We start from the raw sequence: 18,658 nt of genomic DNA on the forward strand, positions 1-18,658 counted from the left end.
ACGCTAGCTTTTAAAGGCTGAAATCCTGGTGGCTCACGCCTGTCATCCCAGCACTTTAGGAAGCCCAGAAGGGCGGATCACTTGAGGTCAGGAATTAGAGACCAGTGTAGCCAACATGGCGAAACCCCGTCTTTACTAAAAATACAAAATTAGCCAGGCGTGGTGGTGCATGCCCGTAATCCCAGTTACTGAAGGAGAATCGCTGGAACCCATGCGGCAGAGGGTGCAGTGAGCCGAGATAGCATCACTGCACCCCAGCCTGGGTGACAGTGCAAGTGAGTGTGGTTTAAACAAAAATTATCTAGCCAAATGTCTTATATATAAAATATGCTTATCAAATCTTTGTGGAGAAAAGGAATAATAAAAGCAGGGAATCAGTGACTAATACAAGGTTGTTTTCGATGAATTTTTGTCATTAGGTCATAAAATATAAATCTCTTTTGGAATTTCACATTAAAATTTATTTTTCACATACAATAAAATAAATGTTTAGAATATTTCAAATGTTAGCATAATTATTATTGATAGCATAAGGAAACAAGTATTTGTAAACAATCTAACATTTTTAAAAAAGAAACCCATTGTCATTGTGAAAGAAGTATATTTGTCATCACTGGGTTTAATTAGAAGACCTTTAGGCTCATCCCAACCTCTTCAGTATTTAAAAACTGGAAAACTGTCATAGGTCTTATTATTTAAAAGGAACACATGCTGTATGAATAAATCCCAAAACATATGTGAGAAAAATAAAAATAAAGAAAAAAGGAACAAAAGCAAAAGCTGGTTTTCTGAAAACAAGGCAAAGACTACTCTAGCAAAAAGGAGATAAGTACATCAGAGACAGATAAAAGAAAGAGGTAATATAACTAAAAGCTAGCATAATTTTTTTAAATAAGAGCACATTATAAACAACTTTATAGCAAAAAACGAAGTACTCAGAAGAAATGGCTAATTTCACAAAAATATAATTATCAAACAACTTAGCAAGAGAAAGTCTGAATAAACAAACAACTACTGGAAAATTCAAATTGGTAATTGAAGTTGGTCCTCCAAAAGAGACTAGGCTGTATAATTTCAGAGGCACTCTAGTATTAAATTTTCATGGATAGATAACTGCTTTCTTACAGAAACTTTTTTGAAAACACAAGACAAAGCTGAAACTGGAATAATGTTAACTATTAACACAGAATAATTTACAAATTCTCGAATCTGGCTGAGTTTCTAGGCAGAGAATAAGCATCTAAAAACCATATAATGCATCAGTGCCTACCCAATAAGCCTTCAAGGAAAAAAAAAAAGACATATTCTTACACATTGAAGAAAACCGATACATTTCCTCTTTAATTACATAGAACATGTATTTTAAAAATTAGAGTTATTCTCAGAAATAGTTTGCAAATATTTTCTCCCATTCCCTAGGCTGTATTTTCATTCTGTTTATTGTTCCCTTTGTTGTACGGATGCTGTTTAGATTGATGTAATACAATTTGTCTATTTTTGCTTTTATTGCTTATGATTTGGGAGTCTTATCCAAAAAAAAACCCTTACACAGATCAATGTCAAGAAGCATTTCTCTTACGTTGTTGTCTAGTAGATTTATCATTTCAGATATAAGTCATTAAACTATTTCGAGTTAATTTTTGTACATTATGATAAAGGTCTAGTTTCATTCTTCTGCAGATGAATATCCAGCTTTTCCAGCCCGATTTATTGAAGAAACTGTCCTTTATCCATTGTGTCTTCTTGGGACTTTTGTCAAAAATCAGTTGGCTATAAGCCCATGGATTTATTTCTGCATTCTCTATTCTGTTCTATTGGTCTCTGTGTCTATTTTTATGCCAGTACCATGCTGTTTTGATTACTATCGTTTTGAAGTATATTTTGAGGTGTCTGGTACTGTGATGCCTCAAGATTATTTTGGCTACTCAGGATCTTCTGTGGTTCCATACAAATTTTAGGATTGTTTTTTCTATTTCTGTAAAGAATGTTGTGGGTATTTTGATAGGGATTGCACTGCCTGTAGATCACTTTAGGAGTACAGACATGTTATCAACATTAGTTCTTCCAATTCACCAGAACAAAATATCTTTCCATTTATTTGCATCTTCTTCAATTTATTTCATCAATGTTTTATATGTTTTCAATGTAGAGATCTTTCCCATCTCTGGTTAAATCTATTCTCAGGTATTCTGTATATGTGTAGCTATTTTAAATGGAATTGTTTTCTTGATTTATTTTTCAGATAGTTTGCTTTTAACGTATTAATATACAAATGATACTGATTTTTGTATGTTGATTTTTATATCCTGGAACTTCATTAAATTTGTTTATTCTAACAGTTTTTTAAGAGTCTTTAGGGTTCCCTATATATAAGATTGGATCATGTCGTCTGCAAACAGGGACAATTTAACTCTTTCCTTTCCACACTGGATGTCTTTTACTTCTTTCTCTTGCCTACCTGCTCTGGCTAGGACTTCCAGCACTATGTTGAATAGAAGTGGCAAAAGTGTGCATCCTCGTCTTATTCCAGATCTTAAGAGAAAAAGTTTTTAACTTTTCCCCATTCAATATCATGTTAGCTATAGGTTTGTCATATATGACTTATGTTATGTTGAGGTACATTCCTTCTAATGTGTTGAGAGGTTTTAATCATGAAGTGATGCCGAATTTTGCCAAGTGATTTTTCTGCATCTACTGAAATGATCATAAAGTTTTGTCCTTCATTCTATTCATGTGATATATTACGTTCATTAATATGCATATTTTGTACCATCCTTGCATCCCTGGGATGAATCCCACTTGGTCATGGTGAATGATCCCTTTAATAAGCTGCTGAATTTGGATTGCTAGTATTTTGTTGAGAATGTTTTACATCTATGTTTATCAGTAATACTGGCCTATAGTTTTCTTTTCTTGTTGTGTCCTTATGTGGTTTTGGTATCACGATAGTGCTCAGCCTGTGGCGTGACTTTGGATGTATCCACTCCTCTTCAAGTTTTTGGAATAATTTGAGTAGAACCATTATAAGGCCTTTATTGGCAGAATTCAGAAGTAAAGCTATCAGATCCTGGAACTGTCTTTGATGGGAGATTTTTTATTACTGATTTCATCTCATTACTTGTTACTGGTCTGTTCAGATTTTCTGGTTCTTCATGATTCAATTTTGGTAGGGTTTATGTGTCTAGGAAGGCTAATATCCAGAATAATAAGGAAATTAAATAACTCAATTGCAAAATAATCTGACAACTAATCCATCAAAAATGAGCAAAAAATCTGAATAGACATTTCTCAAAAGAAAACATACAAAAGGCCAACAGGTATAGGCAAAAAATGCTCAACATCACTAATCATCGGGGAAATTCAAATCAAACCACAAAGAGGTACCATTTCACTCCAATTAGAATTGCTATTACCAAAAAGACAAAAATAAACAAAAAACAACTGTTGGTGCAGATGTGAAGAAAAGGGACGTCTTAAACACTGTCAGTAGAAATGTAAATTAGTACAACCATTATGAAAAACAGTATGAAGGTTTCTCAAAACATTAAAAATACCACTATCATATGATCCAGCAATCCCACTACTGGGTATATATCCAAAGGAAAACAAATCAGTATGATGAAGAGATACCTGCACCCCCATATTTACTGCCGCACTATTCACAACAGCCAAGATATGAATCAACCTAGCGTCCATCAACAGATGAATAGATAAAGAATATATAGTATATACACAATGGGATACTATTCAGTCGTAAAAAGCAATGGAATCCTGTCACTTGCAACAACATGGATGAACCTGGAGGACATCATGTTAAGTAAAATAAGCCGGGCACAGTAAGACAAATACTGTTTGCTCCCACTCACATGTGGAATCTAAAAAAGCTGATCTCATAGAAGTAGAGAGTACAATAGTGATTACCAGAGGCTGGGGAGATTGAGGGTGGAGAGAGAATAAGTAGAGTTTGGTCAATGGGTACAAAGTTACAGTTAGAGAGGAGGAGTAAGTTATGGCCTATCTAGAGCACAGTAGGATGACTAGGGCTAACAATATTGTGTTGTGTATTTCAACAAAGCTGGAAAAGAGAATTTTCAATATAACAAAGGAATGATAAATGTATGAGGTGATGGTTATGCTAAACACTCTGATTTGATTTTTAAACAATGTATACATGTATTGAAACATCACACTAGACCCCATAAATAGGCATAATTATGTGTCCGTTAGAAACAAAATTTAAAAAATTTTTGAAAGATGGTAAATAGTATAACCAAAAAAGTTTTTAAAAATTAGAGTTGATTTATATGTTAAAGTAATAAACAGCACATATTATAAATTACAGTAAGCATAGTATGCAAAGAAAAAGTGTATGCAATTTAGGAAATGTCTTCCTTTGAGATACGAAGCAATTTTAGACTTCCATATGAAATTTTAAAATGTGCATATTGAAAACTAACAATCTGAAGTATAATAAGAGAAGAAAATGTTAAAACCTGAGAACAGTTTTGAATTGACAGTTCATATGGATCTGAATATGGATAATTATAAAAAGCAGATAATGTTATTTAAAACTTTATACATTATTCTTAGTCTGAATTGTGGCACAGAAAGTTATTAAGTATTCATACATTATAAAATAAGGTCATAAATTACATAAGAAAATGACCATGAAAATTATGACAGCATTTATTTATCTCTTAAGAAGAATTTCTATGCAAATTGTGGCTGTTTGCAGAGAATTAGATAAATTATATTTACAGAATAACTAATGCTTATTATTTACAGGTACTTAATCTACATAACAATTTAACAAAGCTAAAACTAAGGTCACTTGCAACTTCATTAAGACAACTTGGAATGTGAACACTATTTATTCCTCACATACTATAATTAATTAGCTGCATAGTAAATAAGTCAAAGCTAGGAACCACTACATATTTAAAAGCTTACTTTACAGTTTCATGTATATGGCAAATTTAGAGCTTCCCTGATTCTTAGAAAGATATTCTGATATTAATTGTCTCAGAAGACAAGTTTCAACCATTATGTGTGTATGTATGTGTGTGCTCATGCATGCATACACATATATATAACTTAAAACTTATCTATTAAATCTTAAATATTTGAGTGAATGCTTACAGCAATTTCTAAATCTAATAACCATACTTATTTATATTTACAAACTGATATTATCCAAAATGTTTTTATTTATCTCAAACACGATGAACAGAAACATCTTTGTTTTACTAATAAAATGCATTTATCTTTCTTCCCCATATCAATATATTACATGTAACTGTCAATATGTCTAATCCAAGTACCCATGTGCTCTTCCAAATCATTCCTAACAACATTCATTACATCACACACAATTTTCCAGTATTTCCTTCTTAAAAGCATGTATGAAAGATCCAAAAGGAGAGGACTTAATAAAGCAAGATATGGGAGAAGGTCGATGAAACGATTAAACTTTGTTAGATTACCTTTTATCTCCCCAAACTTAAAAGTACTTGGCGCAGAGTACAGAATTAATGACTGAATAAATGAATGAGTGAACAGTATCAGAGAAGTATGAAATTTGTCAAACTGTCTTACTCCCTGAACAACCATTCCAATCAAGAGCAAATTAGTTCAAAATCTGTTATTGCCATAAATTGGAAACATATATTTAAGCTCCTCATTGTGAGCTCAATATATTAATAATGCATTTTTACCCACATCTATAACAAGACAATATATGACCTCGAAAATGTTTCAGGTTGACAGGTATCTTAAAAGTCATAAAAATCCAACTTTCCACAAATCCCAGCAAAAGTGATGATTCAGCATGTGCTTCTACATCTTCAGTAACAAGTCTCACTACTTGCCAAAAGAGGTTGGTATATTTAAAGGACTTTGAAAACTGAAAAGGTTTGACTGAGCTAAGACCTGTCCTCACATATTTTTTACCCAGAAATCCTAGTTGTAACCCTTGGACCACCCTTCTTCTATATACAGCTCTTCGAGTACTATGCTCATCTCTATCTCACTGGAGCTTTCTCTTTAGAAGGACTACCAATTGCAATTTTTTTTTAAGTGGGAAAAAAGCAACATACAACCAAGATAAATAAAAAGTATGGCTTGGGCTTTCCTAATACAGATTATAAAACTTAAAAGATCTGTAATAGCGGATAAATTACTTCAAGTATGTTGACCTTTCCTAAACGTTATACTCAGCTAAAAGTAGAACACAGGATTCTTTTTTTTTTTTTTTTTGAGACGGAGTCTCCGCTCTGTAGCCTGGGCTGGAGTGCAGTGGCCGGATCTCAGCTCACTGCAAGCTCCGCCTCCCAGGTTTACGCCATTCTCCTGCCTCAGCCTCCCAAGTAGCTGGGACTACAGGCACCCGCCACCTCGCCCAGCTAGTTTTTTGTATTTTTTAGTAGAGACGGGGTTTCACAGTGTTAGCCAGGATGGTCTCGATCTCCTGACCTCGTGATCCGCCCGTCTCGGCCTCCCAAAGTGCTGGGATTACAGGCTTGAGCCACCGCGCCCGGCCGAACACAGGATTCTTGAGTTTTTCCTCATAAAAACTGTATCCCTTTTAAAGTAAAAATAGTAATGAATAACCTAAAATAGCAGACAATGTGGAAGTGAAAAGAAACTTGGGAGAAAATGGGCATATCACTTTAGAGTATACAGTATGAACATATTCAGACATATACCCACAAATTAAAGACAGACAAAAGATACATCTGATCCAAATAACTTTCCACCCAAAACCAGTGAGTACTTTTGAATGCAAAATGTTTAGTGATAGGAATACATTCAAAAAGTTTATATACACATGAGTAAATATTTAGGATAAGAGTCTTTTTGTTTTCGTTTTTGACAGGCTCTTACTCTGTCACCAGCCTGGAGGGCAGTGGCACAGTCATGACTCACTAAAGCCTCAACCTCCCAGGCTCAAGTGATCCTCCCACCTCAGCCTCTCAAGTAGCTGGGACTATAAGCACATGCCACCATGCCTGGCTAAGTTTTTTTCCTTTTTTAGCGTGAGAGTCTTTATTGCAATGTTATTTATAATAGCAAAAAACTAGATAAAACTTGAATCTTCAATAGCAAATAATAATACTACCCGGCAACCATTAAAAATTATTACATTATAGATTATTCTCATTAAAACAAGCATTACAAAATGTTAAGGAACATAAAAGCAGGTTCAAAATTATATATCCTGTGTGACCTAGTTTTTAAGTATTTTTATTTTAAAAGATATATACTCCAAAATTTTGCAGTGAGTATGACTGAATAATGGTGAGTTCCCAGATGATATAGTTCCTGCATTCTGCTTATATATGAACTAAATTTTCTAAAACTATGACATATTTTTCAAAATTAGAAAAATATAGCTGTATAAAAAATGGGTGGCAATAAAAATGGAAATTTCCATCACTATACTGAAAAAAAAAAAGAGAAAAAAATTGATTGGTATCTAATAAAACACTATGGCTTCACTAGTAGCCATAAACTGAGAAAATTAGAAGGACATAAGAGAAAAAATGGTGGCAAAATCACAATAAGTAACAAATCAAAAAATGTTCTTTCCTTCAGAAAGGTAAAAGAGTCATTGTCTTACTACTACTACTTTTGCTTGCATCTTCTCCTACAGAGAATGTTAGCTTAAAAAAGAAAAGAGTGGAACAAAACCCATAAATATTAAATGCTAGCTACAGCAAAGGAGACAGTAGTAAGGAACATCCTAGCCCTTCAAATAAGTTCAGGTATGCAGACCCTGACACAGCATATCACGAGGTTCAAGAACCACTTACACATTTGATCTCGGAATCATTGCTGTCTCTTGAGAAATATTTTTTTAAAAAAATAATAAGTGTAAGATGAAGGCAAAAGTCCCCAATTTGAAAAAACAAAAGATAAAAATGATGGACTGTGAAAACTACTTAATTGTAAGCTTAACATCAAAAAATGGCAATGTGAATTAAAAAAAAAAAAAGTCATGACAAAATAATTCTTATGAGATTATTAGGTTAGCGGTTCTTAAATTGGCAAAGCAACTGGAAGTGTGACATCTTTGAAGATGATGGGGCAAAGCATTCTACATGTCAGTACCATTAGAATACTAAACAGCTGTATCCAAATTGTGTTGATAACGGATTAATGTCAACATAGAAGAAAACTGAAGTTGTACATATTAAAAAAAAAAAAAAGACTAAGGAATGAAAAAACATAACTGCCATCATATGTTTAAAAGATAGTCATAGAGGAGTAGCTGCCTGTGCCTTTGTTGCCCCATTGCACACATATAGGACTGAACGGCAGTAGGAGTATTATCAGTTAGCAAAAGAAGTAATTTACAATATAACTACTCCAGAAAGAGATGGGATAACATTTGAATAAAAGAAGCTCTTCATCAGAATAAGTATACCTCATTACATGAGGATCACCATTTCCATAGAATTCTAAACACACAAATACCGCACTGGATGGAGAAATTCTATGATTCTAAACATTCCTGTAAATGATAATTTTCAATTCAGGCAGCAGGGTAGAGGCTCTTCTGATTATTTGGTGAAAGACAACAAAAAACCAATACATATTGGTCCTCATAGCTGAAAGGACACTTTTAATTCCAATCTGGCTGATGTGGTATCATAGCTCAGCAGTACTAAGGCTACCAAAAATAATGTACAGCACCTAATGAATGGAGAGCCTTTTCATAAAGCGCTAATATGAATCTTTCAGTACAGCAACATTTTAAATACCTTATTCTAGTTACAAAAAAAACTACTACACCCTCTTTATCAAATTGTAATACACACATTAAATGAGAGGTTCTCAAAGTGTGAGCTAGAATCTCCAAGATCCTTTCAGAAGATATATGAGGTGAAAATTGTTTTCATAATCATACTAAAACATTATTTAACTTTTTCATTCTCATGTTCCCATGAGCATAATGTAGTGGATTTTTGCAGAGGCTACATAACGTAATGTGTGATATCAGAATATACTGAATACAATAGTATATATGGGAATCTAGCTGTCTTCTATTAAGCCAGACATTGAAATCATTTATAAAAATATGATACAATGCCACTCTTCATACTTTTCTGATTTTAGAAAAGTTATTATTCATTAAAATGTTATTTATACTATAGTAATATGATAGATTTAGTATTTATTATTTTAAATGATTTGGGGCTGGGTGCAGTGGCTCATGCCTGCAATCCTTGCACTTCAGGAGGCCGTGGCAAGAGGATCACTTGAGGCCAGGAATTCATGACCAGTCAGGGTGACATCACAGAACCCTGTCTCTACAAAAATATTCTTTAAAAAATTAGTTGCATGTGGTGACGCATCCTTGTAGTCCTAACTACTAGAGAGTCTGAGGCAGGAGGATTGCTTGAGCCCAGGAGTTACAGGTTATAGTAAGCTATGGTCATGCCACTACACTCCAGCCTGGGTAACAGAATGAGACTCTGTCTCTGAAAGGATAATAAGAAAGACTAAAAAAAATGATTTAATAGACACTTATTAAATTAATATAGTAAAAATTTTCAATTTTGATTCCTAATATGGTAAATATCAATAGAGCTCAATAACAAAGAAAAAGTATATGAGGTTCTCAGTAATTTTTAAGAGTGCAAAAGAGTTTTGAGAACAAAAAACTTGAGAATCATTGTATTAAAGCAAGCTAATTATTCTCCACCAAATTTTCAAACGATGATAGAATCATTTCTGACGCAAATAAGTTCCAAAAAATACACAATCTTCCCTCAGAAGACAATCTAACCAAATAACTCACACTGCTGCACATCAGACACGTATCTGGAGGTTCAGAAATGAACTTGCATGGGTCAAGTAATGCCATCTGCCTAGAGTCAAGAGATAATACTAACAGCAAATGTCAAATCACAAATGCTATAAAGCAGCAGCCCATCTGCACAAAAGCAAACTACAGTTGTATCAATAAAATCAAAACTCACTTTTTCTAAAAACTGATTACACAGTAACTCTATCAATATTTACAGCAGCATTAATAGCTTTGCAAATAGCATGTAATATTAAATAGTACTGAGATATGTATACTTCAATATATCTCCAATATGCTAGCCTTTCAGATCCCACTTTAAATATTTCTCGTTTTTTTTTTTTTAATTAACATCTTTTCCATCTTAACAAGAACTATTAATATCAGAACTCACTTCAAAAACTTAGTCCAAAAGATTTTCTTTAGGGTAGTCAGACGTTAAAAGGCCAGGCAGGAAAAAAATAAAAATAATTAAATAATTCCCTGAATTAAGACCTCACTTTTAAACATCACTTTATTATTGGAAACATCCATAGATAAGAAGGCATAGATAAAAATTTATTTACTGACATATAAGGTATACACCTAAATACAAGTTTGATTATACAACTATATGGTACAAACACTTGAGAACCTGGTCTGTGAAACATTATGTCTCATATATATTATCTCACAAATCCTCACAGCTACACTGTGAAGCAAATATTTCACAAATTAGAGAAATGGGGTTCACAAGAGCTTAGTAATTTGCCCATAGTCAGTAAGACATAAGCAAACAGAGACAAAATTTGGCCTGGCTTTGTAAGAAAAGAAATTCCTTCAAAGAGCCTTGCCAGTTAATGTTCTTTTCTTCCAAAAATCTGATGGCATACTAGATAGGAATGGTAGATCTATGCTGAGAAAAAAAGTCCCAGCATTTCTACCACTCTCTTGCTTTGTGACTTTAGTAAACAACTAACTGAACCTCAGTTTTCTTCACCTTTATAAAGAGGGTATCATTCCTACACATTGCAGGACTGTGAAGAAGCTGGTTAGGTCAAAGAAGAAAGCCTGGTTCAGGTCCATACATAACAAGCACTTAAAACCTGGTAGCTTTACTGTTGTTAATACTACTACTTTCTAGGGTAAAATTTTCTGTTGAAATTCCATTAATTACACCATTTCAATAGAACGAATCCTACTGCTACAGTTCTGGTTCTGAAACAGCAGCAGCAGGAAGATAATCTGTACCAATAATAGACAGGTTTTGATTAAGAAAATAACATGGAATATTCAAGTCCTATTCACTTCCAGGTGTTAAAATGCACTTCTAAAAGTGAATACAATTCAAGAACATAAAAAACCTTAAAGATCTTCTAGCCAATCAAATTCTAAGGCTAAATCATAATGCCTACAGTCTTACCTGGAAAATTACAGAAGCCAAAAGAAGAAATGCTCTTAGAAGAAAGTAACATAGAGGCTCAAGGTAGGGAGGGAAAAGGGGATGATATTCGCAAAAGCTAAGAAGCGTGTTGTTTTATTAGTACAACATACAGGAGAACACAAACGTACTTTCTATGTAAGGAATTCCCCGAGGAATTATTAAAACTCATCTTAAACATGTCTAAAACACGAGGACATAGATGTACTTTCTATGTAATGAATTCCCTGAGGAATTATTAAAATTTATCTTAAACAAGTATAAAACAGGAGAACATAGATGTACTTTCTATGTAATAAATTCTCTGAGAAATTATTAAAAGTTATCTTGGCCGGGCGCGGTGGCTCAAGCCTGTAATCCCAGCACTTTGGGAGGCCGAGACGGGTGGATCACGAGGTCAGGAGATCGAGACCATCCTGGCTAACACGGTGAAACCCCGTCTCTACTAAAAAATACAAAAAACTAGCCAGGTGATGTGGCGGGCGTCTGTAGTCCCAGCTACTCGGGAGGCTGAGGCAGGAGAATGGCGTGAACCCGGGAAGTGGAGCTTGCAGTGAGCTGAGATCCGGCCACTGCACTCCAGCCTGGGCGACAGAGCAAGACTCCGTCTCAAAAAAAAAAAAAAAAAAAAAAAAAAAAAAATTATCTTAAGCAGGGTCTAAAAGTTTCATCCTTTTATTTCAGCCAATTCCTTATTTGAAACTCTAAAAGGAAAAGATCTTGTTTCTAAAGAAATTTTGAATTAAGAGTAGATGTCAATAATTCCCCTACATAAATTTAAGATGCTTAGCTTCAAAACATAGGAATATGTACAGATCTACTTAAACTTCAGTGTGCCTGTGTACTTTGTCAGAATGTCTGAATTTACATCCTGGATCCACTATCTACTCTGTACCTCCAGACAAATTTCCCAGCATCTCCACAATCAATTTGCTAATCTATAAAATATCTGCCACCAGCAAGCAATAATCTATGGGGCTGACAAACCATTTACTTAAGGTACCAGCAAAGCAGACCAGGAAAGTTAGAAAAACTTCTCAAAAAGGAACTTGATGTCTGAAAAAGACATCAACTTTATCACCATGGTAATAAATGAAATTTTGTCAGATTTTCTTATGCTTGCTTTAGTATGCTATTTTTTAAAAATTTTTAATCACATATGGGAGGGGAAGAGAAATGCCTCAGAGTGTAACTTTTTCAGTTCTTAGGGCTTCTAACATTTTAATCCAGCACTGCCTATCTCAAAGCACTGCTATAAACATTAAATGAAGTCACCCACATAAAGCACTTAACATAATGCCTTGTCATGTAATAATGTCAGTTATTATTATTACTATTGTCATTAGTCTTATTCCTCTCCACGTTTCAGTTGGAAACCTCTCACACGGTCTTTGTGGCAAATGTAATCATATGAATATACTTTTTATTCCCATGTTTCTAACACTAGTTTAACAATAACATAAAGGTCTTTTTTAAAAAGATGTTTAATAGCTAGCCCTTAAAAATGGCTTTATCATCAATTAGTCATTAGGTGAATAAACTATTCAGAGCTGGGAAACCACAGGTTGAGAAGAATTTTTGCCATCAGCATAGAAGTAGCTTTATATGCTTATTATATGCTTTTCTTAGATTATATGTAAAAATATTCCCATTTTTACATTTCTGGAGCAAGAGCACACAGCATGCTACTTAAATATTCCTGTTTAAATAAAGACTCAAGTAAAAGCTTAAAAAGATATAGAAATTAACTGTTATCATATGAACTGATTGATTATGTTCTTTTTAATTATCCTCTTTCCAGGCTTAAGTATGTAGAAGTAAATAGACAACACACAAGGTATAGCATACCCTAAAGTGAAAACAAAACTGGTCAAGAACAATTGTAGTGAAACAATTGTAGGGAAACAACTGTAGAAAACTACTAAAGCATCACTTGAAAATTATACTGAAAATGTGTTATAACAACAGAATGTAACATATAACAGCAAAGAATTATATCTAAAATATAAAGCATGAATAACCTAAACTGCAGAACAAAAATTATGATAATGATTCATTTTTATACACAAACAGGAAAACACTGACTATATAAAACCATAAAGAACTACCACTCAAGCCACTGATGGGATGTGAAATATTAACTTACATGTTAAACTATCCATTAACTCTGGTTGAAAAAAATCATTGAACCAAACTATGTAGGCTTCAGGGTGGCTTGTCATATACCTTAACAAGGTGCACAGCCCTTACCTCCTTTGGCTCTTACCTATCTGCATACCCTTGTTTCTCAGCACTCCACCTTTGCATCTTGTATGCTTGCTGTACAGAGCTACAGCTCTCTGAAAACAGTGTTCAAGCCTGAAATATGCTCCCTACCTTTCTGGTCCATTTGAAAGAGTTAAATCTAGTCTTATCTTAAGACTTGGTTCAAGCTTAACCTTCTCTATGCATACTTTTCCTCATACTAACACCTCTATAAAATCTATGACTTGTTCTTTTACGCACCTATTTTCTTTGCATGTAGTATTATAATACTTATGATATTTCAATACAGTTACTTGTTGACATGGCTCCTCCTGCTAGGCAATTAATTCTGAGAACAAGTTTACTATTTTATTCATCCTTTTACGTTCAGTAAATAGCACTATACCTAGCAATACAATAAGCATACAATAAATATATGAAAATGAAGCTATTATGAAAAAAATCCAGAACAAATATTCCCCTTCCAACAATCAGATTCAGTTACATACTTTAAAATTGTGGTGAAAGACTAAGAAATACAAACTTACTATAGATATTCAGAAGTGAAAGTAATGGTTTTATGGCTAAGAAAATAAAATATCCATTAATTAGACATTTATAAGTTTCAGTTTACTATAATCATAATTGGATAACCGCTATTATGATGAGCAAATATTAGTAAAATTTTCTTCATAAATCACAGTTTTTAAAACAATATTATGTTCAGAATGTTAGAGAAAATTTAATAGTGTAGAATAGATCTGATATAAATTAAACCAAGTGTAAAACATTCAAGGTAAATAAGACTGATCACAGAATTCATGATACAATACCTTACTTCCAAACTAACATTAGTCGGCATAACACCTATCACTATCATGGGTTAAGTCCTCCAATACCTACTTAGCTAATTCTCTTTTATCTGAATAATACAGCTAGTATTTTTTCTGTATTTCTGATATGCAATGTGATTTAAAAATTCTTAATTCCAATAATAACAATAAAAATAATCACAACTACCACATAATCATTATTTACTATGTTACTTATCATTTTGCATATATCATATTCAATCCTTATAACAATTCTGTCTTGATATTGGTGTCTCCTTGAGATAGCCCAACAAGAAAATTGAGCTTCTGAGATGTTAAGTTACCTAAAGTGTCACAACCAGTAAGTGGAAAGGGAAGAACAAACTGATTTCAAAGCCTGTCCTTTCTACAACAGTAGGCCATCTCTCTTAATCTTTCATGAAATATGTTACTCATTCAATTTGTCCAGTATTAAAATTAAGTTGACATCAAACCAGCACTGTCCCAGTAACCAGGGCATGTGGACACCCAACTATTGCCTGCTGACTCCTCTGCTACACTCATTACACTTTCAGACCTCCTGTAACTATCCAGTGGGAAAGTATATACAGGCCTGCTATCTGAAACCATTTGGCTATAGATTCAACTACTATACAGAACATTAAAGAACTTTCTTTGCTAACCACCCATGTTTAAAAACACTATTTCATTAAGATAGTTCACATTAATATAAAAAAATCAATCATTTCAACTATACCTCATCCTGAAGTTCATCACCACTTTTAATAGAAGCAAGCATATCATACAAAGTACAGCAAAGATCTTCTACTCTTGGCACTTCAGTCATTTCTTTCAAAGTTGAATTTAAGTACTTTTCAACTTCACACCACAAAAAGGAGCCATTTGTTTTTTCCACAGGCTTGAGTTCTGGGGTGCAAGCCTCCTGGAGATGTTCATTCAGAAACTTCTTGTAATCTAGGCTTATAGTTTTCTGAGTTTCACCATTTATTGGTAGTTCGTCAAAGTGGTCCAAATCATGCATGTCAAATGAAAACACTAAATTTTTACCAAAAAAAACCCTATCGCCATGTTCTTTTTCTGTCACCTGCACAAGAGCAGTAAGATCATCTTGACTAAAGTGAGAAATAATTCGATTAGTAGCATTACAAGCTGCAGTGGCAGATGATGATGGAAAGGGGCCAAACATCTGTTTGATAGCCTTTGTTTCCTTGTGACCAACAGAGTCCTTCAAGTGAAATGTCATGAAGAGAAATGCAGCCCCACTTTCAATTGCTTCTCTGCCATTATCAGTTCCAACTATTCAAAGACAAAAGAAACAGTATTAGCTCAATTGAATCATGGTTCAAGTTACGATCTTCCAAAAATTACCACAGATATTCTCCTGAGTAAATCTAACAGTCAAATTATAGCAATAGACCAGATGTAGTGGCTCCGTATAATCCCCACACTCTGGAAGGTCACGGCAGGAAGATCACTTGAGTCTAGGAGTTCAAGACCAGCCTGGGCAACATGGTGAGAACCATCTCTACAAAAATTTTTAAAAATTAGCCAGGCATGGTGGCGCGCACCTCTAGTCCCAGCTATTCAGGAGGCTGAGGTGGAAGGATCGCTTGAGCCTGGAAGGCTGGGGCTGCAGTGAGCCATGATTGTGTCACTGTATTCAGCCTGGGAAACAGTTGTGAGACCTTGTATAAAAAACAACAAAAACATAGCAATAAAGATAGCCAATTTAAGGAGCAGGAACCAACACATTCCTGAAAAAGTATTTATTTCCCAAAGAACTACTTTAGATAAATAAATCATTATCAGTAATTATTATGTATCTAAGTACAGAAACTACCTAATAAAAATCCTTACCACTTCTTTCTAAAAACAACTTGAGGCACTAGCTAAAACTCACTTTAAAACTAATTTTAAAGATTGATTTGATGAGCTAGTTAAATAAACCAAAGTAAGGTACAGAAAACAACCTGAATTACAGACTTTTGGAGCTTCAAGGAAACCTCAAAAACCTATAATTTTCTTTCCAATTTGTACCATAAACCTGAGATGGCAAGAAATACTTCTATAGTTGTTATTCAAAAACATTTAATACCATCAAGAATATTTATTAAGTTGAAGATAAAGTTAATCATATTATAAAATAAAAAAGAAAGCTCTTGTTTAAAAGAGGCTAGAAGTAAATATAAGAAGAATCAGCCTCTAATTTATTTAAGGCATTTTCTCATATGCAATTTTCTCAAATAAAAAAAGAAAAGAATCTGTATTTCTGACATGGGTTTCAAAGAATATTCTTAGGGAAGAAAACAAGAATTTAAATCTTCAAAAGGCCCCCAAAGCCTATGTGACTTACCTAAATACTGGTAAAGTTAATAATGTAATGAACACTGATATCTTCCTAAAAAACTTGACTCTGTAGTTGCTCCCGCCTGTAATCCCAGCACTTTGGGAGACCAAGGTGGGTGGATCACCGAGGTCAGGAATTCGAGACTAGCCTGGTCAACATGGCAAAATCCCGTCTTTACTAAAAATACAAAAATTAGCTGGGTGTGGTGCCACACACCTGTAATCCTAGCTACTCAGCAGACTGAGGCAGGAGAATCGCTTGAACCTAGGAGGCGGAGGTTGCAGTGAGCAGAGATAGTGCCACTGTACTCCAGCCTAGGTGACAGAATGAGACTCCATCAAAAAAAAAAAAAAAAAAGGAAGAAAGAAAAGAACAAAAAAGGAAAGAAGGAAGGAAACATGACTCCTATATCATTATTCACAAATCTTCAACAGCTTACTATAGCTTGATCCAAGCTTCTACACTACCAGAAGCTGATCCTAGCATTTTATTTTCCAGTCTTATTAGCTATTATACATTTCCTGCTCCAGCCAAAAAGAATTTCTTAACCAAAAACCATGTTCTACCCCACTCTATGCCTATTTCTATATCATACTGATTCTTCTTCAAGGCCTCTGATTTTTCAAATCCTACCCATGTTTCAGAATACAGCTCAACCGCCTCTTTCAAGATGAGTAGAACGTTGAATACATCGTAAATGGTATTGATGACAATACCACTGTAGTATTCCTCACTGTACTTAGCCCCAAATAGGTGGCTCCACAAAGATTAGTTGATTCAAACTAGACTCAGGCCTCACTGACACCAGGCTAGTATTTTTATACTACACCAAACTGCCTCAGTCACTTTTTACTTTGTCTGCTATTCACTCATGTGTAGAAGATTAACAACTTATATGTAGGAAAATAAGCAATTTTACAACGTGTGTTTCCAATTTGTTCAAGTATGAAGTCTACTTTTACTGTTATAAATAATTTACACAATTATCTGACATACAATTATTCTTTTAGTATTTAAGAAAATATCTGAAAATCTTCTATAGTGCTTTTAAATTAATTCAATAGCATTTATGCATTTATGTACATTTATTTATTCATTCTATACATTTTACTTATAACTTGTAAAACAGGTTTTGGATAATTTGGGGATTATGGCACTTCTACAGATAATTTAAAAGGGTTGATACAACTGATACTAAAGTCTGAGCAAAAATGGAATTCACATTTACAAACATCTACCATTTTAAATATATATTTTTTGTAAAGATAGTATTGTTATCACTTTACATCTTGGGATTTTTAAAAAAATAATAATTTACTAAAAACTTTCACATAATTATCTCACTTTGTCCTAACAAAAGTATCTCCATTTTATAGATGTTAAATGGAAACAGAATTTGAGTAATTAGGGAAAGATCAAAGAGCTATTACGTCATTAAACAAGATTAACAGTAGTCTTCTAACTCCTAAACAAATTATTTCCCCTATGTCACACTGATTCCCTGTAAATTCCTAGAAAGTAGAACTTATTTCTAATTCATGTTTACAAAATAAATTTTAAAAATAAATAGGTCACCTTAAGAAATAAAATAGTTGAAGAGGCCGGGCGCGGTGGCTCAAGCCTGTAATCCCAGCACTTTGGGAGGCCGAGACGGGCGGATCACGAGGTCAGGAGATCGAGACCATCCTGACTAACACGGTGAAACCCCGTCTCTACTAAAAAATACAAAAAACTAGCCGGGCGAGGTGGTGGGCGCCTGTAGTCCCAGCTACTCGGGAGGCTGAGGCAGGAGAATGGCGTAAACCCGGGAGGCGGAGCTTGCAGTGAGCTGAAATCCGGCCACTGCACTCCAGCCTGGGCGACAGAGCGAGACTCCGTCTCAAAAAAAAAAAAAAAAGAAATAAAATAGTTGAAGAATAGCCTTATTATGTAAACGTAAAAGTGTATTTAACTTAAATATCCATTATTAGGTTACTGGTTGAATTCTGATATAGCCACATATTACA

At 34.1% G+C, this 18,658-nt stretch overlaps 1 protein-coding gene across 2 annotated transcripts in view; it reads right to left on the bottom strand.

The window, feature by feature from the left end:
- Positions 1 to 18,658, bottom strand: part of ASCC3 (activating signal cointegrator 1 complex subunit 3) — a 392,749-nt gene that overhangs the window by 345,062 nt on the left and 29,029 nt on the right. For both annotated transcript variants that reach the window (XM_033234693.1, XM_033234694.1), the window contains one exon: positions 15,042 to 15,601. In XM_033234693.1, the coding sequence (XP_033090584.1) occupies positions 15,042 to 15,601 (560 nt within the window). The remainder of the gene's footprint in view (positions 1 to 15,041; positions 15,602 to 18,658) is intronic.

This window comes from Trachypithecus francoisi, unplaced genomic scaffold (assembly GCF_009764315.1).
Source record: "Trachypithecus francoisi isolate TF-2019V2 unplaced genomic scaffold, Tfra_2.0 Lachesis_group15, whole genome shotgun sequence".
NCBI classification, from domain to species: domain Eukaryota; kingdom Metazoa; phylum Chordata; class Mammalia; order Primates; family Cercopithecidae; genus Trachypithecus; species Trachypithecus francoisi.